General features: G+C 59.5%; 11 protein-coding genes and 1 non-coding gene across 12 annotated transcripts; 7 read left to right on the top strand and 5 right to left on the bottom strand.

The window, feature by feature from the left end:
- Positions 1-244: 244 nt before the first annotated feature.
- Positions 245-1,266, top strand: BXZ73DRAFT_51034 (uncharacterized protein; the record flags this gene model as incomplete). The annotated part of the gene is made up of 5 exons (XM_048020546.1): positions 245-361; positions 411-551; positions 603-690; positions 748-956; positions 1,018-1,266. The coding sequence occupies 5 exons, from the start codon at positions 245-247 to the stop codon at positions 1,264-1,266; spliced, it is 804 nt and encodes a 267-aa protein (XP_047875200.1).
- Positions 1,267-1,371: 105 nt separating this feature from the next.
- BXZ73DRAFT_103939 (translation initiation inhibitor) lies at positions 1,372-1,987 on the bottom strand (the record flags this gene model as incomplete). The annotated part of the gene is made up of 5 exons (XM_048015748.1): positions 1,372-1,381; positions 1,434-1,576; positions 1,634-1,735; positions 1,788-1,888; positions 1,942-1,987. The coding sequence occupies 5 exons, from the start codon at positions 1,985-1,987 to the stop codon at positions 1,372-1,374; spliced, it is 402 nt and encodes a 133-aa protein (XP_047875199.1).
- Positions 1,988-2,206: 219 nt separating this feature from the next.
- BXZ73DRAFT_t151 lies at positions 2,207-2,290 on the top strand. Its single transcript has one exon. It is a non-coding gene; the product is annotated as a tRNA-Asp (tRNA).
- Positions 2,291-2,768: 478 nt separating this feature from the next.
- On the bottom strand, positions 2,769-3,014 carry BXZ73DRAFT_7463 (uncharacterized protein; the record flags this gene model as incomplete). Its single annotated transcript, XM_048022064.1, has 1 exon — positions 2,769-3,014. A coding segment is annotated over one exon (246 nt), but the record flags the coding sequence as incomplete, so codon positions are not given.
- Positions 3,015-3,318: 304 nt separating this feature from the next.
- BXZ73DRAFT_91470 (uncharacterized protein) lies at positions 3,319-5,890 on the top strand (the record flags this gene model as incomplete). The annotated part of the gene is made up of 8 exons (XM_048025986.1): positions 3,319-3,658; positions 3,721-3,835; positions 3,886-4,019; positions 4,066-4,395; positions 4,445-4,632; positions 4,679-4,861; positions 4,921-5,221; positions 5,274-5,890. 8 exons carry the CDS (start codon positions 3,319-3,321, stop codon positions 5,888-5,890), a joined length of 2,208 nt encoding a protein of 735 aa, XP_047875197.1.
- Positions 5,891-6,282: 392 nt separating this feature from the next.
- On the top strand, positions 6,283-11,326 carry BXZ73DRAFT_51120 (UDP-glucose 4-epimerase; the record flags this gene model as incomplete). The annotated part of the gene is made up of 13 exons (XM_048020562.1): positions 6,283-6,462; positions 6,509-6,602; positions 6,660-7,085; positions 7,139-7,425; positions 7,478-7,974; positions 8,026-8,571; positions 9,569-9,612; positions 9,843-10,102; positions 10,247-10,496; positions 10,557-10,599; positions 10,696-10,836; positions 10,897-11,131; positions 11,192-11,326. The coding sequence occupies 13 exons, from the start codon at positions 6,283-6,285 to the stop codon at positions 11,324-11,326; spliced, it is 3,138 nt and encodes a 1,045-aa protein (XP_047875196.1).
- Positions 11,327-11,917: 591 nt separating this feature from the next.
- Positions 11,918-13,415, top strand: BXZ73DRAFT_103936 (uncharacterized protein; the record flags this gene model as incomplete). The annotated part of the gene is made up of 2 exons (XM_048015747.1): positions 11,918-13,081; positions 13,143-13,415. The coding sequence occupies 2 exons, from the start codon at positions 11,918-11,920 to the stop codon at positions 13,413-13,415; spliced, it is 1,437 nt and encodes a 478-aa protein (XP_047875195.1).
- Positions 13,416-13,942: 527 nt separating this feature from the next.
- BXZ73DRAFT_103935 (alpha/beta-hydrolase) lies at positions 13,943-15,072 on the top strand (the record flags this gene model as incomplete). The annotated part of the gene is made up of 6 exons (XM_048015746.1): positions 13,943-14,195; positions 14,254-14,406; positions 14,463-14,486; positions 14,537-14,650; positions 14,787-14,930; positions 14,996-15,072. 6 exons carry the CDS (start codon positions 13,943-13,945, stop codon positions 15,070-15,072), a joined length of 765 nt encoding a protein of 254 aa, XP_047875194.1.
- A 683-nt stretch (positions 15,073-15,755) lies between these two features.
- Positions 15,756-16,858, top strand: BXZ73DRAFT_103934 (alpha/beta-hydrolase; the record flags this gene model as incomplete). The annotated part of the gene is made up of 7 exons (XM_048015745.1): positions 15,756-15,993; positions 16,043-16,195; positions 16,245-16,268; positions 16,324-16,437; positions 16,500-16,523; positions 16,588-16,731; positions 16,785-16,858. 7 exons carry the CDS (start codon positions 15,756-15,758, stop codon positions 16,856-16,858), a joined length of 771 nt encoding a protein of 256 aa, XP_047875193.1.
- Positions 16,859-17,380: 522 nt separating this feature from the next.
- BXZ73DRAFT_103933 (uncharacterized protein) lies at positions 17,381-18,677 on the bottom strand (the record flags this gene model as incomplete). The annotated part of the gene is made up of 5 exons (XM_048015744.1): positions 17,381-17,848; positions 17,901-18,035; positions 18,090-18,254; positions 18,312-18,487; positions 18,536-18,677. 5 exons carry the CDS (start codon positions 18,675-18,677, stop codon positions 17,381-17,383), a joined length of 1,086 nt encoding a protein of 361 aa, XP_047875192.1.
- A 1,604-nt stretch (positions 18,678-20,281) lies between these two features.
- Positions 20,282-21,626, bottom strand: BXZ73DRAFT_103932 (uncharacterized protein; the record flags this gene model as incomplete). Its single annotated transcript, XM_048015743.1, has 4 exons — positions 20,282-20,809; positions 20,865-20,993; positions 21,064-21,392; positions 21,452-21,626. The coding sequence occupies 4 exons, from the start codon at positions 21,624-21,626 to the stop codon at positions 20,282-20,284; spliced, it is 1,161 nt and encodes a 386-aa protein (XP_047875191.1).
- Positions 21,627-22,194: 568 nt separating this feature from the next.
- Positions 22,195-23,445, bottom strand: BXZ73DRAFT_79550 (uncharacterized protein; the record flags this gene model as incomplete). Its single annotated transcript, XM_048023119.1, has 4 exons — positions 22,195-22,734; positions 22,818-22,922; positions 22,979-23,301; positions 23,361-23,445. 4 exons carry the CDS (start codon positions 23,443-23,445, stop codon positions 22,195-22,197), a joined length of 1,053 nt encoding a protein of 350 aa, XP_047875190.1.
- Positions 23,446-23,965: the final 520 nt, after the last annotated feature.

The following is a 23,965-nucleotide window of genomic DNA, read 5'->3' as shown; positions in this document are numbered from 1 at the left end:
TGTGAGTGCTTGCACATACATGTTGGGATTAGATTTCTTTCTCGATGTACACCCACGCTGCGATACCCAATGGACTGCTTTCGGAACTATCACCGAATTGTACGAAGATATGACATCATCCTGCGATCGTGACTGCCCCCTCGTCATTCATTTCTCGGTATGCACGGCTCCTTCTGCGTATATAGCGCCGTGCTACTGCGGCCATTCCGTTCATCTCACCCTGCTACTCGTAGCAAGCGCAACCATGGGTAACGACATCTCGCGCGCACGCGTGCTTACCTCCACGTCCTTCCTCGTCAACTTCGCCGTGCAGCTGTACGGCATGGCCGCCACGCCCAACATGAAGGAGGTCGCGGACGCGGTACGCCCACCCCCTCCTCCTCCTCTCCTCTCGCTCATGCGCCTCGCAGAACCACTTTGCGTTCTCCCCGAACCCCTGGTTCATCGCCGCCTTCTTTACCGGGCAAGTCGTCCTCCAGCTCGCCTGGATCCGCAAGCTCTTCACGTCCGAGCCCCCCGCAAGCTACCCTACGCTTGGGTACCAAACCATCGTCGGCAGGAAGCCCCGCACCGAAGAGGCAGACGCCAGCACGGCCCTCCAGCGCGCGGGCGTGGACACGGAGGAGGCGCGGAGCTGGGCCGTCGCACTCAGCTACGCCCCCGTCTACGCGCTCGGGAACTTGTGCATCGGTACGTCTCTCACCCTCCTCCGCGCTGTCTGAGTCGACGCCAACTCGCGGCCCACAGCGGGCTGGCTGTACTTCTGGCTCCGGCAGGACTTCGCCGCGTCCCAGGTGCTCGTGACCGTCAACACGCTCGCGCAGCTCGTCGCCGTCGCCGCGCTCCCGCCGCTGCGCCCGGACAGCGACGCGCTCCTCCGGCTGACGCACGCCGCCGCGAAGACGTTCGCGGGCATCGGCGTCCTCGACTTCATCGACAACGGCGGCGTCGCACTCGTGCGTCCCCTCCTTGAATCCTTGTCGACTGCGAGCACTGACGTCTCGCTCTGCACAACAGCGTGCGCACGCACCCCCGACGGGATTCCTGCAGGCCCTCACCTGTGTCCTGTTTCCGCTGCTCGCGGCGGGGTCGTCGCCGATGTTCGGCTCAGTGCTGCTATACGACGTCGTCGCGATTACGGTTGGGCAGACGGGTGTCCGCGGGGCTGGGGCGTGGCCCGTACGACTTGCGTGGACTGCGGGGGCGACTGCGGTTATCGTGGGCCTGAAGAGCGTGCGCACCGTGTCAAGGTATCTGAGTCGATGAATGCGGACACGGGTAGATGAGAGTCGTTCATCCATTGTCTAGGATCCGGCTTTTTTGCATATTACAATGTATTTCATTCCGTCTGCGTCTGCAGAACTCCGTCTTTCATGCAAGGCTAGAGCGAGAGCTGTAAGTCCACGCACCACAGACGCGACGCACACGCGTACCTCACGATGGCCTCGATCTCGAACAGCGCGTCGAGTGGGAGGCGCGCGACCTGCACGGCCGAGCGCGCGGGCTTGTGGGCCCCGAAGAAGTCGGCGTAGATCGCGTTCACGGCCTTGAAGTCGTCCATGTTCTGCATGAACACCTGCGGCCGCGCACTCTCGCCTCAGCCACCGCGAAAACGCACACGCGAGGGACGTACCGTGGTCTTGACGACCTTCCCGACCTCGCTCCCGCCGGCCTCGATGATCGCCTTCATGTTCTTGAGGGCCTGCTTGGCCTGCGCTTCGACGCCGCCCTCGACCTGCGCGGAGGTCAGAGTGCGTTTCGCCGGGAGCGAAGCAGCGGGAGCGCACCATCTTCCCCGTCGCGGGGTCGAGCCCGAGCGAGCCCGAGCAGAAGAGCATGTCCCCGAGGCGCACAGCCTGCGTGTACGGGCCCACGGCGGCGGGTGCGTCTGCGGCGCGTGGCATCAGCGTCGGGTCGCAGCAAACGGATGGGGGCACAGACCGGAGGTGGAGACGAGGGAGAGAGATGGGTGGGTACCGGTGCTCATGGCGGATGCGCGCTGGAACGTGGCGGGGGGTCTGAACACAGCTGGGCGGATGGCAACGCGAAGGGGGGAGCGTGCTAGGACGGGGACGAGGGCGCGTGGGATGAAGCGCGATGACATCGTCGAGACTCGGCGAGTACACGATGGACTTCTACTAGGTTGTACATGGCAGGCAACGCGAGTTGTACCGATTATAGATGCAATAAAACGGGGTTTTCAATATCTCTGTTAGTATATCGGTTAGTACACGCGCCTGTCACTGCTTCCAGTGCGCGCGAAAGCGGGGTTCGACTCCCCGACAGAGAGGTAGCAGCCATCACACTTTTTATTCGACTCTGGTAACGAGTATTCAAGTTCAAACGATGTGCACCGGTTTAGAGTGCAATATTAATCCTCTGGCTCCTGGTGTGTAAGACTATGGATGCACTGGTGTGAGCAGCTGTTTTGAGACACTGCTCTGATGGGCCAACACAATCTCGTACACTAGTACGACACAAGGAGCGCTCACGGGTGCTTGAATATCCATCCATTCAATATACATAGAAGAATATGCCACCTGAGATGCACTCACTTCGAGGCTCCAACTGTCAGGTACACACGTCTGTTCTCTTTCAAACTCTGCACTACGATGGCGAACAATCCTCATCAAATATGGAAGAAAGCACTGGCATGGATGAGACGTACTGAGTGGTGATGCGACCAACTAGTACTTCTGCGCGCCGGACTGGATAGCGCCGTCCGCTCCAGGAGCGTGCTCCGAAGTGCTCTCCTCAGTATGTCGAGCATCCAGGTCCCCGAGCAGCCTGTCCAATTTCTCCATGATACCGTCCAACCTATCTTCCACACCACCCGCGAGCCCTTCGGCCGCCTCGAGTCTCTTCAGCAACTCTGCCACATCCGCCGGGTCTGACTCGTCTGCCTCTTGTGAGAGGAGGTTCTGGAGGAAAGCCAGGTCGGACTGAAGAGAGGTTCCAGTCGCTTGGGAAGGGGCGGTGCCGTTTGTGCTTCCGTTCGACGACGGAGAGGCCATGAAGTGACGGTAGCGGTGGTAGAGGAAGGAGGAAGAGGGTTCTGTGGCTTGTTATGGCTCGCAGTGCACCCTCCGTACATCAGTAGAGCGGCCCGATATCAACCCGGCATAGGCTCACATATGTAAGCGCCCATCCAGCTGTGCGCGATGCCGCGCGCAGCGGTTGTGGAGACGACCCGAATCGCCCTCTCTCTCTCTCTCTCTCTCTCTCTCTCTCTCTCTCTCATCATTCTGTCCTTGGTATCTGTCCCCTCTCTCCTCGCGCTTTTTCGCTCCTACGGAGACCTGAGGGTTTTCTATCACCATGCAATCCCTCCGCACGCGCAAGCCCTCCGCCTCGGGCACCGGCGGCGGGGGAACACGCCAGGCTACCATCCGCAAGCCCAACCCCGCCGCGCGCGACCCCGACCGGCGCGCGACGCGGGTGGGCGAGAAGATGAAGAAGCGGATGTCGATGCGCTACGCCGACATCTCCGCCCCCGCCGACTCCATCGTCCCGGACCTGCCCCCAATGCCGATCGGCGTCCGCGGGAGCCTGTCGCGCGGCGGGCAGGGCGACGCACGGTTCACCGAGGAGCCGCGCGAGGACCCGGCCGTTGCGGACCTCGCGTTGCTGGACAAGGACGACTTTGACCCGGATGCATGTGAGTGTGGGGGATGGGTCGGACGGCGAGGGAGGGAGGGAGGCTGAGTGTATGCCCTGCAGACATCAAGGTAAAGCTGGCGAACTCGACTGAGTCGGAGCTTCGGCAGCTGCAGTCGTCGCTGCAAGCACAGAAGGACGGCGTCGCGCTCGATCTCCAGAAGAACGTGTTTCAGAAGTACGTCCACCCTGGTCGCTGGGTACATCGTGTATTGAGCATCATCGCAGTTATGCGGAGTTCATGCTGGTCTCCAAGGAGGTCAGCACCCTGGAGAATGAGATGCTGGAGTTCAAGGAGTCGCTAGCGGAATGGAAGGGCATGCCGTCGCTCTTGCACATCGACGACAACGCCTCGGTTGCTGGTGCGCATCGTCCTCCTCCATTCCGGCCTGTGCTCATCTCCCGCAGAGCGTCGACGCAACGTCCGCTCGTCCATTGCCGACCTTCGCGTCCTCTACGCCAACCAGATGCAAACCCTCCACATGCAAATCGAAGGTTCCTCCAAGTTCGTACCCACCACTCCTGGTCGGCATATAATCACCGAAATCGACAACATCGTTGCGCTGAACCCGGCCACGTACAAGGTCGCCCATTCCGTGCGCTTTGTCCTCCTTGATGATGCGGTGCTGGTGGCAAGGAAACGGAAGCGGAGAAACAACGCGGAAAGTGACAAGCTGGTTGCGGAGAAGTGCTGGCCACTAAACGAGATGCTTGTGTTGGACACGAAGGACACCCCAAGTGCGTATCACTCACGTGTGCTTGTTCTCACAACTGATGACGCATACAGACATGAACAATGTCTTCAAAATCCGCCATGGGAAGGAGACGCACGTGTACCGCACCGACATCGCGTCGGACAAAAAGAGCCTTCTGTCACAGTTCCGTCACATCGCAGAGGAGCTTGCTGCCAAGAAACGCAAGGAGCGTGAAGGCGAGCACCAACGGAGGAAGAGCATGTGGATGGGCGGAGGCGACGTGCGTATTGCTTTTCATCTTGTGCGCGGGTCCTCATACTTGACAGCGAGGCTCGGTGGCGTTCAACGGCGACGTCCCCCCTGTACCCGAGTGGATGGCAGATCTCGCCAGCAGAGGAGCCGACATAAACTCGAGCGCGAAGGAGAAGGCAGACAGCGACGCGCGATGGATCGGCGACTGGTCCGACGAACTCACCGTATCGATCGCGTTGCGGGAGTGGGACCAGGCAGTCGCGCTCATCGAGGAGGGCGACACGAAGCTGCCGATGATGCCACCCTTGCGACGAAGCTCAACCCGTTGAAGGCGTCGCTCACTAGTGCTCTTCTGCAGAGCCTGTCGGTGCCGTCGAACAAGAAGGGGAAGGTAGTCAGCTTGATCAGCCTCCTTCTCAGGTTGAAGGCGGGTCCTGCTGCAAGGGTGACGTTCCTGGCCGCACGAGCAGACGTCATCAAGAAGTGCGTCAGGAAGATCATGTTTGAAGGTCACATCGGATCGTACATCACCGACCTGGCCACGGTCGTATTCACGGGTATCAAGCACACCGCAGACTGGTTCCTCGCGAGCTTCAAGGAGAACGAAGTCGCCAGCAGTGAGTGGTCAACCTTTGTGTCGATGCACGCATCATGCTCATGATGCGCCAGGTTTCGTCGAGTGGGCGCGCCAACAGATCGAACTCTACGCCCAGATGTTCCGTAGACAAGTCTACTCCTCGGACGTCGAACCGCAAACGATCGATGACGCGCTCCAAATCACGCTCGTCCAGTCCAAGAAGCTGCTCGAGGAGTACGGGATCGACTTCCGCTTCCTCCTCGACCAGCTCCTCGTTGACGGCCCTGCCCCCGCCCGCCCGCCAACGTACCGCGCGCACACCGAGCGCACTCCCGAGCCCCTCCACACGCCCTCGCCCACGCCGGTCCGGTCGCGCTCGCCCGCGCTCAGCGTCTCCTCGACGACGACCCCGCCACGTACCCGCACCCCCGCCGTGCCACCGCTCCCGGACGGCACACTCGCGGTCCCGCAGCCCGTGTCCGCATCCCCAGGGCGGCCCCCGCCGGTTACGCGCGTACGGTCGCCCGTGCCGCCGCCGCGGACGGCCAGTCAGGCGTCGTACCGCAGCCAAACGCCGTCGAACGACGATGCACGGTCGGTGCGGGGCGTCGCGGCGCCCGTACCGCTGCCGCCGAGGTCGCGGGATCGACCTGGGAGCTCGGCAGAGTCGCGGCCTCAGGCGGTTCCGAGGAGGCAGGGAATGTTCTAAGCTTTTTGGATGGCGGGTGTCTACGTAACATGGAGGACTGTGGGTTAGGGATCTGGAGGGCTGGTTTCCCGGCGGTGTACTTGTATGCTGTAGACTGCAGTACCAACAATTTAAAACATCGGAAACTTTTAAACAGGTATCACTTTTCCGCTATGTTCCCAGCCAAGCGTACGTGTGAAGTGCATTTGACTGTATCTATATGTGATTCAACAATGTGCTCATATGCATATCTGGTTCCGAGAACATCGGGCGTCCTCCACTTCGGCGTCTAAATGCATCCGCCGCGACTCCCGCACGGTGGCGCGCGTTTCCCCTTGTTCCTCCACCATCCTCCCTCTGTTTCCGCTGCATGCTTTGTACTCCTGCATAACTCATTCATATCACCCGCGAGCATGCAAGCGGTCCAACAGAGCCTGAAATCACTCGTCTCGTCTCTTCCCTCACGCACCGCCGACCAATCCTTGGATACCCTCGTCCAGGAAGCCCTCCTACAGACAAAAGCCAAAGTCAACCCCGACCACTTCAAGAACCAATGGGAGTTTGCGCTGCGGAAAGAGATCTTCGACTTGGCCGTACGTGGTACCGCATATATGCATCTCGCCCGCTCACCCTGCATAGTCTACGGAGGGCAAGGCTCTCAAGGACTCCTCGACGACATACTACGACCAGCTCAGAGAACGGCTCGAGCTCGTGCTCGCTGCAACTGAGCAAGGTGCGCTTTCCCTGTAAGCCTCCGCGGCGTGTGCTCAAGCGACCCTGCGTCCCCCAGAGGCATGCGAAGCCACGTTCCCCTTCATGGTCCTCCAAGACCTCCTCGAAACGCAGACCATCGCGTCCTGCTCGCACATCTTCTCGTGGATCGAGGCGCACGCCGACCGGCTCACTGTCGGGATGGTTCCACAAAAGGGAAAGGCGCTCGTCCTCCTCCGCATGCTCAACGACCTCCTCCGCCGGCTCTCGAACACGGGCGCGACGACGATGTTCTGCGGGCGGATCCTCGCGTTCCTCTCCCGCGTCTTCCCGCTCGGCGAGCGCAGCGGCGTGAACCTCCGCGGCGAGTACGGGCCCACCTGGGACGGGCCAGCGGCAACGGCGGTGGAGCGGAAGGCGGAGGAGGAGAGCAAGATGGACGTGGACGAGAGCAAGGAGGAGCAGGCGGCCAGCGCGGCGGAGAAGAGGCGAAAGGAGAAGGAAGGTGCGTGTGTGCGTCTCCTCGCTGCGTCTCACATCGTTCAAGAGCGCGGGCAGAGTTATATTTGACCTTTTGGTCACTGCAACTGCCGTTCTCCAAGCCGGCGCATTTTGTGGACCCAAAGGCGTTCCCGGCGTTTAAGGAGGCGGTGGGCAAGGTGCTCCCGGTCATCAAGGACGCGAACGCTAAGGAGCGGGCCCTCATGGGCAGCAAATCGAAAGACGCCTCCCCGAACTCGAACTTGCTGAAGCGGAAGCGCGACGCGGGCGTGAACGAGAGCGCGTCGTCGAGCGAGTACTACTTTGCAAAGTACCTCACAAGTCCGGAGCTGCTCGATCTCGAGGTGCGTGGCCTGCGGTCCGGATCCGTGACGGAGCTGACTACATGCGCCCTAGATCGCGGACGCCCACTTCCGGCGACAGTTCCTCTTCCAGCTCCTCATTCTCCTCCACTTCCTCCTCACCTACACCAAAGAGGCGAAAGTCGCCTGGGCCACCCCTCGCAACCGATCGCTCCATCTCGACTTCGTCATCCAGCCCGAAGACGCCCAATGGGTCCAGGACACTATCACGCGGGCAACGGAAGAGCTCCGCCAGACGGCGCCGAACGGCCGCATGTTCTCGGACACGGTCCAGGTGATCCTGGAGCGCGAGAAGAACTGGACGCGGTGGAAGAACGAGATGTGCACGCCTTTCGACCGGGAGCCGTGGGCGGAGGAGGTCGAGGTTGACGGGGGGAAGGCCAAGGTCGGGCTGGACGAGGCCACGGCGGGACTCCGGAAGAAGATGCGGATGGACCCGGACGATTGGCCACACCGGTACGGGAGCGCGCCGCTGACGGAGATCTGGGAGATGGGATACCGGGACCTGTTCGACCTCGAGCACCCGTTCCAGTGAGTCGGTCCTCGGGGGCCTGGGGAACTTACGCTGACGGCGGTCGACAGCCCGGGGGACGTCAAGGACTTTGTGCGCAAGATCAAGCAGGACGACGCGCGCATCAACATGCGTAGGAATCAGCTGCTCAAGCAGGCGGAGCGGGTCGCAGCAGCCCGGGCGAAAGCTGCCGCAGAGAAGGAAGCAGGGGCGAAGGCTGCTGCCGCTGCCGCTTCGCCAGCAGTGAACGGTGCTGCCCCGGCGGACCCATCGGTGGCAGCGCCAGGCGCAGAGAACTCTGCACCAGCGTCAACGCCTGCGCCCGCACCAGCCCCGGCCGCGCCGATTGTGCTCCCACCTGACTCGCAGATCACGAAGTTGGAGGATGTGCGCATCGTCATCCTCATACTTCCCTGCATCCCGCGCGCTGACGATCTTTCCCAGAATAAAACGCGCACGACGTGGCTCGCGCTCCGGACGGCCCGGGAGCAGCACCTCACGCTGTTTGGGAAGATCGGCACCGGCGACGTGATCTTGCTCGAGCAAGAGATAGAGCGCGAGGAGCGCGAGAAGGCGGCCGCGGCGCAAGCAGCTGCTCAGGCGGCCACGCAAGCCCAGTCCCATGAGCCTGATGCGGACATGGCGGCCGAAGGAGAGGGTGAAGAGGGTGATGGGGACAAGGATGGGAGCGATGAGACGGCGGATGCTGAGAAGGTGGAGAGTGCGTCAGAGCAGGAAAAGAAGGACGCGGAGGACGGAGAAGGCGACGTGAAGATGGGGAGTGCGTGATCGTCCCTGTTCCGAGGATTTTTGCGACACGATATACACCATTGCATTGCTATTCGAGCACATATTGTGATGTAAGTTAGGCCACTGTCGCATATGACAAGTACATAGATTTCAAGCATCGTGCTGAACGCTCGATACTCGCCGGACGTAACGTTTGTGGTACGCGCAACAACTGGACAATTGCTTACTAGGACAGAGTTAGCCGTGTTGGCCATGTGGAGAAGGTGCGAGCGGATGTTTGCGTAGGGATGCGGGAGGGTCTCATGCTGATAGCTCTCGCGCGAGACCGCGTGGAGGCCTATGGAGCCTGGAGGCGACCGTCGACAGCCGCGGCATGGAACATGGGCGACGACTCACCGGGCGATCACTGGATTCGGTGGCGGGGCGGATTCTGGGCTGTTCGCTGGTTCGGTTTGAAGGGGCGCGGCTTGGCCAAGGAATTGGAGCGCGCGGACTGGGGTCCGCGGTGGCGGGCCGCAACCTCCGGACTGCGCAAGTCGCGACGAGAGGGTCGGACACGCGCAAATCGATAAATACTCCTTCTCTTTCTCCACAAACCCGCCTTTCCTGCCACCTCCACCCGTTCCGCCGCCACCACGCCGCTCGATCTCTCATCCCTCCGCTCCGCCCTCTGCGTCTCGTGCTTCCGCCCTGCCGGCCACGACGACCACGGCGTTCCCCCGTCTGAGCCAAAGCCCGCATCTGATCAGGACGCGAAGTCCACCGACAAAGCCTCGCTCTCCCCCGCGACCGCGACTGCGAACATGTCTGAGCCTCTCAAAGTGCGTGCTGGGCCCCTGCCGCCAACCCCGTTCTCATCTTGAGCTGTGCACAGCGAGTGTTGGTGACTGGTGGTGCAGGCTACATCGGTGCGTATGCTTTCTTGTGTGCCTGTGTCTGTGGTTGAACGGTTATATTTCATATGTGCCTCGATTTTCCTCATCCCCGTCGGGATCTGCTATGGTCGTGTGCCTGTCTCCGTGTCGCGATCAACACCTTGCACGTCCTCCTCCCCGCATATACCCCTCTTCACTCCGAACACCATCTTTGTCTCTGACCTCTTCGCGCACCCAACCATGAACGACGGTCGGTACACCAGCCTCCCACGTCATCTTCTGCCTCCAGCAGACCCGACGGTACAAGGTCATTTCGATCGACAATCACCACAACTCCTCCCCCAAAGCCCTCGAGCGCGTTGCCGAGCTCGCGCGCGAAACCCTCCCCGCCAATGCATCCAAGGCCGACCGTGATAGCGCGGAAGTTGAGGCAGTCACCGCCGATCTCACCCGCAAGGACGAAATCCGCAAGGTGTTTGAGAAGTACGGCAAGGGTGGTATTTGGGGTGTCATCCACATCGCGGTGCGTGTCTCGTTACGTCTGGCTGCCACTGTTCCGGTTCTCCTCCGCGTCGGGCGGACATAGGGAAGCGGAGGAGAACACGCGGAACGGTCGCAGCTACTTGCCGGTGCACGGCGCTGATCTTGGTCATGGCGTGCGCTGCAGGCATACAAGGCGGTCGGCGAGTCCACCGAGATCCCCCTGACGTACTACGAGAACAATGTCTCGGCGACGATCTATCTCCTCCAGGTGATGTCCGAATTTGACTGCACACGCATCGTCTACTCCTCGTCCGCAACCGTCTACGGCACCCCACCCGTCATTCCCATCCCTGAGACGACGCGTCTAGAGGCGCACAGTCCGTACGGAAAGACGAAGGTTATGTGCGAGACCATCATCCAGGATCTCTGCGCCGGTACGTTTATTTTACATTGACGCCTCTCTGTCGCGCTCACCCTATTTTTGCCGCGTGCAGCGGAGCCCAAACGCTGGCGCGGAATCTCATTACGTTATTTCAAGTACGTCGGCTGTCTGCGCTGTCTGTGCTCGCGCTTCGTCGTGCGCGCATCGTTCGCTTGCTGACCTTCGTTCGTGCTTCTGCGTTTCACTCGCAGCCCTGGTGGCGCGCATCCATCAGGACACATTGGCGAAGCACCGATTGGCCGCCCCGGCAACCTTTTCCCCCTCCTCGCTGCGATCGCAGTCGGCCGCCAACCAAACGACTTGAAGGTGTTTGGCAACGACTACCCCACACCGTTCGTTTCCCTTCCGGAATGATTGTTCTTCTGAAGCGCTTATGATGGACGGCGACGCAGGGACGGCACGTGTGTACGCGACTACCTGCACATCCTCGACCTCGCCAAGGGCCACCTACTCGCGCTCGACGCGCTAGTGCCGGAGAGCAAAGCGTTCGACGACTGTCCGGCCGACGCGCGTTACAAGGCATACAACCTTGGCCGCGGGAGGGGCATGTCCGTCATGCAGATCCTCGAGGCGATGCGCAAGTGCACCGGCTTTGACTACAAGTACGAGATCGTCGGCCGCAGGTACGTGACTTAGATCGAGTGTCTTCCGTGGTCTGAGCGCTGATTCATGCTGGCCAACAGGAAGGGAGACGTGCCTGACCTCACCGCGGACCCTTCGCTCGCGGAGAAGCAGCTAGGGTTCAAGGCAGACCAGGATCTCGAGACGATGTGCCGCGATCTGTGGAACTGGCAGACGAAGAACCCCAAGGGGTACGAGTAAGCCCCGCTTCTCTGTGGCACGATCATAGACGAGAACGACGAGACGAAGAAGACGACGACATGCTGTACATCTGCCCTGCGACCAAAGACATGCTCGCGTCTGTTATATAGTCAGCAGTACTACAAAGCAGAACCCTTTCGAAAGTCCGCGACTCGAAGATCGCAGAGCGCAAGTGCTGACCGAACTTCGGGTCGGCCTATCCGATATACGTGTACGCTTGTTACTTTGTGATTCGACGTCTTGACGTGGACGAAAACTAATACCCCTAATTGAAATGCTGTTTGTATGAAATTTTGGCTGGGTGTTTCGTAGTATGCGACATCGCGTGATGTCACGCGTGCCATAACGTCACGTCAATGTGATCACGCGACGAGCTTGATCTCGACACTTCGACCGCGACCATCACGATCTACGTTTGACCCGTCAAAGTGCACTGCAGGGATACAAAACTCGAAGCTACCTTCTCTCTTCTAGACGAATACACAGGGCGTCTGCAGGGGAGGAGTATATAGGCCGCAGGTAAGTACATATCAACTTGTTCCTTGAACAAGACGCCACAACTAACAAGAGCCATTCGAAATACCAGTCGCCATGACCTCTACGAATGTAACCGCAGGGCCATCTGGTTCCGCGCAAACTCTCAATTATGATATTCTCTTCCACATCATGACCCACACAAGATCGGTTTCTTCAGGGACCACCTCAGCTCTCTCCCGAACCTGCAAAGCACTCTACCCGCACGGCATCCGCCTACTTCTCGACTGGAACGAAGATGGCATTCTCATCAGCACCATCCCATCCATCCAATCATTTGTCGCGTTTCTCGGAACGGACTCTGTCCGTCGCTGTGGTCTCGTTAAGAATCTCAGAATCTCGATGCCCGTTTTCGTGAGCACTCCGGAAGCCTTGCTCGAGGCTCTCGCCGCCCTGGTGTCCGATATGACCACTCTAGAGCGCCTCACCCTCGTCGTCTCCGGATTTGCGAGGGACCCTCCATCCCATCCCCCCATAATCCAGCTTTGTCGATCGCTCCTGATCCTGCCCACCCTCAGACACCTCACCCTTGTGGCCTGTCTGCCTCAATTTCGACTTCTCAAGCACATGACCGCTCAGATATCGACTCTTGTCCTGCTCCCCATGGGCTCCTTTCTCGACCCCACTCACACCTATCGCCTCGCGCAGATCGCTCCCGCGTCCGCGACCACCCTCACCTCGCTCACACTCAAGCACATCCCTCTCTCCATCGACCCGCAGACAGAAGTCCCTTTCACGCGCCTCACCACCCTCACCGTCACACTAAATGTCCCGCCCTCGCGTCGTGCCCCACCACTCTACGCGCACGCCTTCCCGGCCCTCCGGATCCTCACGCTCTTCTGGTACCGACCGAGCCAGGACCTGGGAACGGTGCGCACGCGGCACGCCGGGGCTCTCTCTGGGTGGACGGCGCTCGACGAGGTGCACGTGTCCCTCTACGACGCGTATCGGCTGGGGCTGCGCGCGCGCACGCGGCGACTCGTCCTGCGCGTGCCGGGACCGCACGACGGCGACGTGTCGTACATGCAGATGCGGTACCTGCCGCCTGTGCTCGTGGACATGCGGCCCACGACACTAGAGCTCGTCGTCGAGCGAGAGGCGTGCGCGGATGGGGGGGCGCTCCGGGAGGCGTTCGCGGAGGCGGGGGATTGGGCGAGCGTCAGGGAACTCTCGCTCAAGCTGAACTTCCACATGACGCTCGAGTGGGCGAGCGAAGCTGTGGTGCGTGTCTCGGTTACGTCTTTGTTTTGCTGCACGCTGATCGGGGTCGGGGTGGGGGCAGAGCAACCTGACAGACGTGCTGCGGGCTGTTCCGCTAGCCACGCTCAAGTTGGAGTTTTCGTCGGTTCTGGTTGAGGTCGAGGACCAAATCGAAGAGGTTTTCGATCAGCTATCGCCTGAGCACGTCGGGGAGCGGATGATCGAGTCCCATGAAGATCTGAAGCAGATAAACGTGACCGTCTGCGTCGCTGTACTTTCGACAAACGAGGATGAGGGAGAAAAGTGGGACATAGTGACAAGGGAGCACAAGAACGTGCGGAATCTGCAGCCGTGATCGTATGGGAGGTGAGAACCGTCGCTCTCTGGAGCAGAGCCTTGCAATATTCTATCTCACGAGTCTTGCTGTCGGGTACTAGGTCAAGCGTACAGTCTCTGTATCGTGACTCGTCGCGGATATCGCGGGAGGCCGTTGCCCACATGAGCTCCGAAAAGACGTCATCCCGATGTGTCCACAATAGACGTGGTGGGGTCCGCGCACACTGACCCGCTCTCTTGTCCGAATCTATTTCAAACGAAGCTTCCTTTTCCTGTCAGAAAAACGAGAGAACAGTAAGCAACTGGACGCTACCTCTGGGCATTATGTGCACTGACTTCGTGTGTTTTTTCTTGGGCGCGCAGCTTGACTCGAGAGCCCCACATTCCTCGGACTGTGGGTGGATCATTTCAAAATCACTGTTTCCATCCCTCACGCTATATCTGAAGCGGGTTGGGCGCATCGAAGCCCCCCATCCTCTTCGACCGCCTCAGTCAGAGAACGAGACTCCCTCAGTAACCGCTGGCACTGACTCGCTCTGCTCTAGCATGTCCACTCCCGCTTCACCTTCACTGGCCGGACCGTGCGGCGACTGCTGCATCAAGATGGTCAAGCACTCCGGCGAGTCTCGTGGCAAAGCCGTAGAATACGGTGGAGCGCGCACGTACGTCGTGACCCCGGCCGACTTCGGGCACAAGACGGAAGGGCCGCACGGCAAAGGCGTGGTCCTGTACTTCTCCGACATCTTCAACGCTTTCTACATCAACGCTCAGCTCACGATGGATTACTGGGCTAATAATGGTGCGTTTGGGTGCGCTGAACGGTGCCTCCGAGATTGAGGCTGACGTGTCGCGACCAGGGTACACCGTGCTCGGGATTGACTATTTCGATGGCGAGAGCGTCGCGGAAGTGGTGAGCAAGGGAGGCGACTGGAAAGTCTGGGTCGAACCGCACCTGGCGAGCGCTCCGGAAGTCACGAAGCCGTGGCTGGCAGAGGTGCGCAAGCAGTACGGTGTGTATAGCTCCCTCGCGATCTTCTGTTTCACGCATTGAGCGGGACGCTGGTAGCCGGCGCAAAATTCTTTTGCATAGGTATGTGACACGGACCCTCTTGCGCGGGAACGGGATTGACGGTCCTTCAGGAAACTGCTTCGGCGCCCCGTACGCGATGAACCTGCTTGCGGAGGACTGGCTTGCCGCGGGGGCCTTCGCGCATCCAACCTACCTCAACGAGAGCCACTTTGAGCGCGTGCAACGTACGTTCTCGCCTCTACATGACCCGATAAGATGCCGATAATGAAGACGAACAGGTCCTCTGCTGATGCTGTGTTCCGGTGAGAAGCTCTCGCGTATGCTGCGAAGTGGCCTCCGAAATTCACGTCTCCATTCTAGAGGAGGACTTCAGCTTCTCGCTCGAGTCTCGTCGCCGCGCGGTCGACATCCTCATCGAAGGAAAGAAGGATTACAGCATGGTTCTCTACGGTGGGATTGCCCATGGTTTTGCCACGCGCAGCGACCCAAGCGTCCCAACGCAGAGTACGTACCTTCGATCTTGTGGTGTTCTCGATGCCAGCTGAATGCTCCCGTCTCGGGGCTGACAGGATGGGGAAAAGAGCATGCGGCACTGAGCGTGCTCGCATGGTTTGACCACCACAGGAACATCACCGGTCCTGCATGATTGTGGATGAATGTGGGCCAGAAGAGAGGAAGAGGCGGTGCTGAACGCTTGTACGTAGAAGCGTACCGCGCGAGTCGATGACAAAGACAACTTCGGCCATCTCGGACTGGCGCTGACCAGCTCTTTCTGCTGCATGTTTTTCCTGTGATCGCGAGATCTTCGGAGAGCGGAGCTGGACCCGTATGCTTACTAACAAGGTGCCGTTCCATATGTTTTCCGCTGGAGTGATGGATACTCTGGGATCTGCACCTGGTTGCATCTGTGGTATCACTCGGAAGATCACTGCGTAACTCGCAACACTGAACCTGGGTTGACATGATTGACGGTCTCAGTGCGAGTAGGTCGAAATTTCTCACATTCGCCACCGTCTTCCGTACCTCAGCTTTTCTACCCCAGAGTAACCGGTGACAAAGCATTGCTTGTTAAGCAGCTCCGTGGGATGGTTTAATCCTCCATTCCATATACGATCCTTATCACGAGGCTGTAGATCCTCGGCTAGGCGTCCGAAACATGCCAAGAAGAATCCCAAGGAAGGACCACCGCCCGGGGCAGACACTGGAGAACGGATCAGTAATCAAGTCTCGCGCGCTGTTCGAGTGAGTGGACCAGAAGGTATTTAAGCGTACGTCTGTCCGCATGCTTTGACATTCAACACCCGCACCGATATCCCCCTCTCCACACAGATGTCCGCCCAACTCGCAGGTGCCTGCGGCGACTGCTGCGTCAAGACCGTCCACCACATCGGCGTGGCGCGCGGCGAGGCCGTCGAGATCGCCGGCGTGCGCACCTACACCGTCACCCCCGCCGCCTTGGGACAAAAGCTCGAGGGCCACGGCAAGGGCGTCATCCTCTACTTCTCCGACATCTTCAGCGCGTTCTACCTCAACGCGCAGCTCACGATGGACTACTTTGCCGAGAACGGTGCGTTCTCTCTCGTGTGCGGAGATTAGAGCTGACGTCCGCTCTACAGGTTACACGGTGTTAGGTATCGACTACCTGAACGGAGAGAGCGCGCTCCACCTCAGCGACCCGATGACGGAGTGGACGGCGTGGGTCGAGCCGCACGTCAAGCGCGCCCCCGAGGTGACCAAGCCCTGGCTCGAGGAGGTCCGCAAGCAATACGGTACGTGCGTCGTGCTGCACAGCTGGAGCCTCGACTCACCGTTTCGCAGCGGGCGCGAAGTTCTTCTCCATCGGTACGCGTTCAGTGATGTGCTCGCGCGCTTTGCTTCATTCATATTGACGGTTCAGGGAACTGCTTCGGGGCGCCGTTCGTGATGAACGTGCTCGCGCAGGACTGGGTGACCGCAGGCGCGTTCGCGCACCCGACGTACCTCACTGAGGACCATTTCAGGCGTGTGAAGCGTGCGTCGTTCTTTGATATCACCCGTCTATGACCGCGTTGATGAGTGGTCGCCGCGTTGCAGGTCCCCTGTTGATGCTTGTTCCCGGTGAGAGAAACAAAAATTCGACTTGTAACGTGGTCAGATGCTCATTGGCGACCCTCCAATACAGAGGATGACTACCTGTTCCCCACCGCGAGCCGACGCCGTGCGGTCGACATCCTCGTCGAAGAAAAGAAGGACTACAGCCTCGTTGTGTACGGCGGATTGGAGCACGGGTTCGCCACACGCGGAGATCCGAGCGTGCCAAACCAGAGTATGTCGACCCATCGAAGCCGCATTACGACCAGCTGATATCTGGTACACTAGGGTGGGGCAAGGAGCACGCGGCGCTCAGCGCGCTGGCCTGGTTCGACCATCATAGGAGTGTCAACGCCGCCTGAGAAAGATTCGCGTCCACGGAGAGGGGTAACTAACTATGTGTAAGCGCATTATGAAGAGTAGAGCACTTGGTTGTCTCGGCTATGCACCTTTGAAGTCTTCATGGGTTCGCACTGGGCGATGCGCCGAGGTTCGCCCGTAACTCGGGAGGGAGCTGGGAACACGTTGGGGATTGCGTCCACTTGGGGGAAGCCAGGATCCGAGCCCGGAGTAGTCCTCTTCAGACTTGTTGGACAGTCGAGGAGACGCGAGCCGAGCGCGTGAAGCTTCCTCAGCAGATTCGAGACATGCCAGGTCGACGAAGGGCAATGTCGCGTCTTGGGGTGCATGAGGGGAGGATGCATACCCAAGGACAGAACGGACCTACTTGCATGTAAGGGACGCAAGTTCGTCGAGGGAGGGCGTAGCCACGAGTCCCGTACCGGGTTGACTACAGTTAAGGTCACAGCAAGAGCATACATTCATCGTACATCGAGAGCGTACAAAGCAAATATCAGACTTCTCCAAAGTTACGATCCAACGTTTCACGCCGCGAATCCGGCCCGCGCCTTCAGCCCGCTCTGCACCAGCAATCTGTCGGCGAAGTCAAGGCCAGCGTCCGCCAGCGACGCATCCAGCTTCTCGACGAACACGCCCGAAAGCTTGCCGAGCGCCTGGATGCGCCCGTCGTCCTTGATCCCGACGCTCCGGAGCACTCCGGCCAGCGCCGTCGGCAGCCCGATCTCCTCGAGGAAGCGTTCGACCTCGTCCAGAGCCGGAGCCGGTGCATGTTGCGCGTTGGAGCCATGGGCGATCGGCGCTCCGGAGATCGACGCGGCAGGAGGAGAGGAGGGTTGCTGAGGGGCCACTTCGCGACGCTTCTTTGCTTTATTCGCCTTTTCGTGCATCCGCCGCTTCTGCGCAGCGGCCTCTCGAGCCAGGCCGTTACGGTGCCGCTTCCCACCCAAGTGGGTCACGACATGATGAATCCCAAGCCCGGACAGGTAGAAGATCTGAGGTGTTTGTTGGAAAGTGGCGAAGTCGCAAGACGGGAGAGAGACGCACGTCGTTACAGCCGCACGACACGCACTTGAGACCCCATTTGATGTCGTCTTGGAACTCAACGTAGTAGAGCTCGAACGACAAGGCGCTGTAGCGTTGCTGGAGCGACGCGATGTTCGCTTGCAGCTTCTCGGGGATCTAGGGGCGCGTTGGGGATGGCGTGTGGACGGAGGGGATGGATCACAAACGCACCTCGTCCGGCTGGCCGTTCATAGGCGGGATCTGGTAGCGGGCGTACTCGTCGTTCTTGGGCTTGTGAAGCCATGGCCTGGTGAGCTTCGCGGAAACCGTGACCTCTGTAGTCTCGCCATCGTTGGAGGACCCGACGTGACCGTGCTCCGGAGCGGCGTCCCTCGTCTGTGTCGGTGACTGCGACGCGCGAGCAGATCTCTGTACCGACTCGAGAAGGCTTACACGCGAGCGCGAGGTAGGCAGAGATCGCGGTTGCTCCTCGGTCTTTGGTTTCGAGGATGAGAGGTGGCTCGTACTATCGTGATCCTCCTTGTACTTGATGGGGAACCGAGCATTTGCGCTCGCGTGGTCGGGTTGGGGAGGAGGGGTGGTGAGGTCGATGAAGGTGGGCGACGGGCCTTGAGGCGGGTGAGAGGGAGTGCAGAAGAGGACGCGGGCGCACTCACGCCGAGAATCGTCCTGGGATACACGAAGAGCCTTGTGCAGCGACTTCAGTTCTGCATCTGCTCCGCCGTCTGGTTCGCGACGTTTGCGGGTGCTCCGAGAGGAGGAACTTAGTCCCGGTTCGTGGTGGTCCTTGTGATTCATGATCGTGCAAGGCAGACGTGGGGCATAAATGAAGCAAGAGAATAAGACCAAAAGCAAGGGCGACCGCTGGAGGGTCGGTAAGAGGGGGAGGAGGAGAAGAAGAGTCGACTGGGCGGGAGCTGAGCGCTGCAGTGCGATGGGTCACCGTCCTCGTGATTTACATGTGTCACAAGTCACGCCCGAAAGCGGGGCCCAATATCGACGATATCAATCCTTGCGGCTTAAAAGCTTCGACATTAATCATTCTTCATATCGATGACTTCGACCTGCACTCGAACGGACGCGCTGAATATTCCCTCTGACAACCCACCATCCACGATGCACTCCAAAATATGGTGGAATTTGCCCCACACCCCCACCTCGAGCTCAAGTCTCAAGCACATGGCAGGTGCGCGCGTAACTTCCTCAGTACTGGCAAGAGCAGCCGCCTCGCAAAGTCCATCCCTTCCTCCTCCGATGCCACCATCAACCTCCTCCTTCGACGCCCTACCTAGTGCCCTCATCCGCCCCGAGTGGAGACGCGCTCCCTTCGAGAGGAGCCCGAGGAGCTGTCCCAAACGCGCCGGTCTGCACTGGCGTTGTCGGTGGGGAACCGGTAGCGTTGCACTCCAGCGACCGTCTACTGGGGCGGACTCCTAGGGATGAGCTGACTCCACCGTGGCTTCGAGCTCGAGGCCTGGGACTCTAGCGATGAACTAGCGACGGCGACACGGTGAGGTGAGCGGTACGCCCCGAGAACGTGCACTGTGATCAAGTAGACACGCGCTTGGCTGCAGGCGCGGCATTTCTTGTCCTGCCGTGGAGGGCTCTCAACGGGGTGGTACATCGTCAAGTCGTCTGCTCGGTGGTACGAGAACCTGGTCAACTGCGGATGGACAAGGTCAGCCTACTGGAAGTGTGAGCAGAGGAGCGGTATGTTTATGCCGTTGGTACGTATCACAGCTTGACCTTGTGCGTTTCGTGGCCCAACAGAGTCACAGCAAACAAAGGATTGTTGGCGGTGGCGCGCGCTCCATCGCCGTTCGACGCAGTGTCCGTACGTTGAACTCTGGGACGGGCTTCCTGGGTGCAGCTCGGGTTATGTATCTTCGAGAACTTCGCGAGTACGCTTTAACTGTCGTGGAATATGTTGATGCGACTACCGAGTGTACGCACACACCCGCGTGAGGAGCACGCCTCAGAATGCGTGGAAGAAATGTGGGCACCCAGCTATCACGATTCACCTCACATCTGATGGTCCTGTCTCGAGGGTTCTTCACTTCACTCTCGGATGTCGCTTCCGTCCCTGAAACATCATATGGCAGGTTAGAGAAAAGTAGGAAGAATTTGTGTGAAATATGATGACACGACAGTGGCATGTCTGAAGGTGTGGAGGGTGTGGACTGAAGGTTCAAACGTTCACCAGTCCAAAACGATGGTCGCTTGTGCGAGTGTGACAGGCTGGGTGGCCTGTCACAGATCACATGATCGTTCCATCTCGCGTCAGTCACGTTCTGGTCGTCAAGACTCCAATATTCAAATTGCGACACCATCCGGTCTCAGAAAGCCGTCACCAAGACTCTGTTTTCATACCAAACCCGCCAGCGCACAAGACAGAAACACATTCAAGGACCACCCGCCGCCCTCTGCACCAAACCCTCCCTCACAAGAAGCTGTCCGGGATAGTCCAGCCCCGCGTCCTTCAACGTGCTCATCAACCGCTCCAGCGTCCCCTCCGACGCCTTCCCCAGCGCCTTCATCCGCCCCTCGTTGTTCAGCCCCACCCTCCTCAGCCGCTCCGCATCCGCCACCTCCATCCCGAACTCCGCGCAGAAGCGTGCGGCAGCGTCGAGCTCCGCCTCCCCCGCGAGCTTCTGCCGCTTCCGCGGGGGCGCGGCGCCTCCGGATCGCTTCACGGGGGCCGCGGTGGCTGAGGCGGACGCGGGGGCGGACGCGGAAGCGGAACCTGTAGGAGCGTGTGCGCGTTCCGCGTGGCTCTTCGCAGTCTTCGCGCTCGAGCTCGAACTGCCGCCTGGACCTCGAGCGGCCGCTCCCTTGTCTTTACCAGCGGATGCCGGCTCGTGGAGGACGCTCTTCATATGGCGGTAGACACTCGGAATCGCACCCACGGGTCCGGGCCCGGTAGCGATGAACTATTGAAAGAGGTGAGCGTGCATTCCGGGGAAGAGATACGGGAGGACGACGAACGCAGTCACAGTTGGAGCACTTGACCTTCCAGTGGCGTGGGTGTCTGCCCTTGGAATGGTATAGCTGAACTTTTGCGGCGGGGTACCCCCTTCTTAGCTTTTCCATGGACGCCAGCAACGACGGAGGAGCCTGTGCAGATGTCGAAGAAGTAAGCATACATGCTGATCTATGAGAAAAAATAAAGAGTACAGATACTAACCTTGGAGTTTCCGCCACGGTACCGGACGAAGAACGCATTGTCGCAGTGCTCGACACGCTCACGGCGAGTCATCGTAGGCGTTTTGTCAGTACCGTTTTTGTCGTCCTGGGGGTCATCGTCCACCGTTTCCGTGCTGAAGTATTCGGGTGCTTTCCGTTTGCCGGAGACATACCAAGGTTGTTTCGCGTAGGATCTCCTGGGCTCGTCCTCGTCCTCGTCATCTTCTTCATCCTCGGACGACTTGGTGACATCGAGGCCATCCAGGAACCAAGCGCGATTACGGCGCCCCGCGCGGCTCTGCGCCTCGGGAGACAGAGAGGTGCGAATGTCTCGATCTCGAACCTCAGCTCGTGTTCGAGACGCGTGCAAGGGGGGCGCAGGTACTCACAAGGGGCCGCCACACCGCGCTGCCTCGCCGACTTGCGGATCTCGCGCACTCCTCCCTCGTCATCTGCGTTCTTGTTGAGCCTCGGAGGCGACTTGGCGTAGGAGATCCTTGGGGAATTCACATCGACAACGCTCTGAGGGGGTTGCCTCTCCGACTTGAAGTAGGGGTGCGGCATGTTTGTATCATCGGACGTGGACGGGAAGGGTCACGACTCCGACCTGTACGGAGGAACAACTTGTGAGTATAGGAAACAGATCCAGACGGCGAGGCCGGCTGACCTGGCGGGGACGGAGCGCAGGAATGGGCTATTCCGAGTGTGGTTGCCCAACTCTCGGACTGCAAAACCGGTGAGTTCGGGAGGATGCGCGAGAGCGGTGTGAATAGAGTGGAGTCAAGCGCGTTCAATGTAGAAGTTCACACAGATCGTATTCAGTGCGAGACGCGTGTCTAAGGTATATAGTACATGTGAGAACAAAGTGTATAGTAAAGTAATAACAATGAGTTGTAATCTGATAAGCGTGTACTTGTATCGAGACAATCGAAGACTATGTAAGTAAAGGGTCCGTTGATCTAATCTAAGCGGATTTGGCGCTTGCGCGCGTATCTTCAACGGCGTTCGAAGTTCGCGTTAGTCTGACTAGGTCTGACTCTGAGACAAATGAATGATGATCAAATCTAGCCATTGAAAATTTGTAACTGACTTCAATGTGGACAGATCTGTGCTTGATACTTGAACCCACACTTCAAGCAGACCCTGCCGCGCGTCGAACCAGCCCCTCCCGCACAAGCAGCCTCCCCGCAAAGTCCATCCCTTCCCCCTTCAGCGCCTCCATCAGCATCCCCATCCCCTCCTCCGACAGCGTCCCCATCGCCTTCACCCGCGCCTCGTTCTTCAGCCCGACGCTCCTCAGCCGTTCCGCGTCCTCCGCCTCCATCCCGAAGTCGGCACAGAACTGCGTCGCAGCGTCGACCGCCGCGGCTTCCACAGGGTCTTCCGCGGCAAGCTTCTTCCGTCGTTTTTGCGTGCGCGCACCGCCCTTGGGAGCCGTTGCGGGAGACGCGACTGCAGAAGCAGAGCCGGAGCCAGAGCCAGACGGACGCGCGCGTTTCGCACTCGTCAACGGAGATCGGGCCCGCCGCCGCGGGAGAGGACCTCGTGCCGCGTCCGACTGGCTGCTGCCCGCGGCGGCATCGCTCCCATCCCTCACGTCGGCATGCATGCTCTTTATGTGGAGGTACACGCAGGGAATGGCGGCCAGGGAGCCCGGGCCTGTAGCGATGAGCTATCGAGAGAGCGACGTGAGTTCACATCCCGTGCGCGTGGAGCGAGAGGATGACGGACCTGATCACAGTCACAGCATCTCACCTTCCAGTGTCGCGGAACCTCCTCGCCGGTGTAGCACGGTTCCACATTCGCGGTTGGGTGGCGCTCCTTCAGCTTTTCGATCGCGGCCAGCAGCATCGGAGGTGCCTGCGCGTCCAAGAGACATCAGAACGCGTATGTGCGTGAGGTGAGTCGACACTCACCTGTCTATCCTGGTGCGAGGCGAAAGACTGCTCCTCGAACCCATGTTGCCTGTATTGGCCCCGAGATGACGTCTTATCATTGTCGTGTTTCACGTCGTCGACGGGACCTCCCAGAGCTTCGCGAACCCTCTGCTTGCTCTCGTGTAAGCTGCATTCGGACGAAGAGTCGGACGCGTACGCATTCTTGAGGAGGGTGTCGTCGTCCATATCGGAGAAGAGCTCGATGACGTCGAGCGGATCCGTGTCCTCCCTCAGCACCCTCGAGACCCGACGTCGACGCTCGGCTCGGGCCTCCACCTCCGGAGATAGAGAGGTGCGTATGTCTTGGCGACGGAGGCTCAACGAGTACTCGAAACGCGCGGAAGGAAATACGAGAACTCACATGGAGCTGCTACTCCGCGCTGCCTCGCGGACTTGCGAATCTCTCGCACGATGTCTTCATCATCCCTCAGTTTCCTTTTACTCATCCAATGCGACGGGTTGGCCGTATTTGACGTAGCTGGGCTTGTGCGCTAGCCTCGTCGAAGCGGTCCGTTTCGCGCTGACTTTTGAGAAAAGGCTCGCTAGGAAATGCCTCTGCTGATGTATTCTATGGGTGTCTCAGGAAAAAGTGGTATGGGGCGTACAGGAAGGCCTCGAGAGTGGTCGCAGCAGAGGGCAGGAGGAGAAGCGCGATTCGAGATGGAGAGCGGGCCGAGCCTCCAGAACAAGCGCATTCGAACCGTGAGCAAAGTGGAGCATCAGGAAGGACCCTGAACTCGAGCCTGTGACGCCTACGAGAACACGTTAAGAACAAACGGCTATGTCGGAACAGCAGTTAATTACACAGCGAAAAATGAGGGTGTATTAGGTACGTCGCAAAGAATGCAGATGCAAGTTGTCAAGACGTGTCAATTATCCTGCCCGGTCAAATGCACTTCAGAGATCACAGCAACGACACTTGGTCGATGACGTCTTACGACGCGGGCCCAAGTTCGCTCCCTCCTC

Source organism: Epithele typhae (assembly GCF_022376455.1).
Source record: "Epithele typhae strain CBS 203.58 chromosome Unknown BXZ73scaffold_46, whole genome shotgun sequence".
Classification (NCBI taxonomy): Eukaryota; Fungi; Basidiomycota; class Agaricomycetes; order Polyporales; family Epitheliaceae; genus Epithele; species Epithele typhae.
Note: the sequence above shows the minus strand (reverse complement) of the source record. Positions and strands in the feature narration are given on the sequence as shown.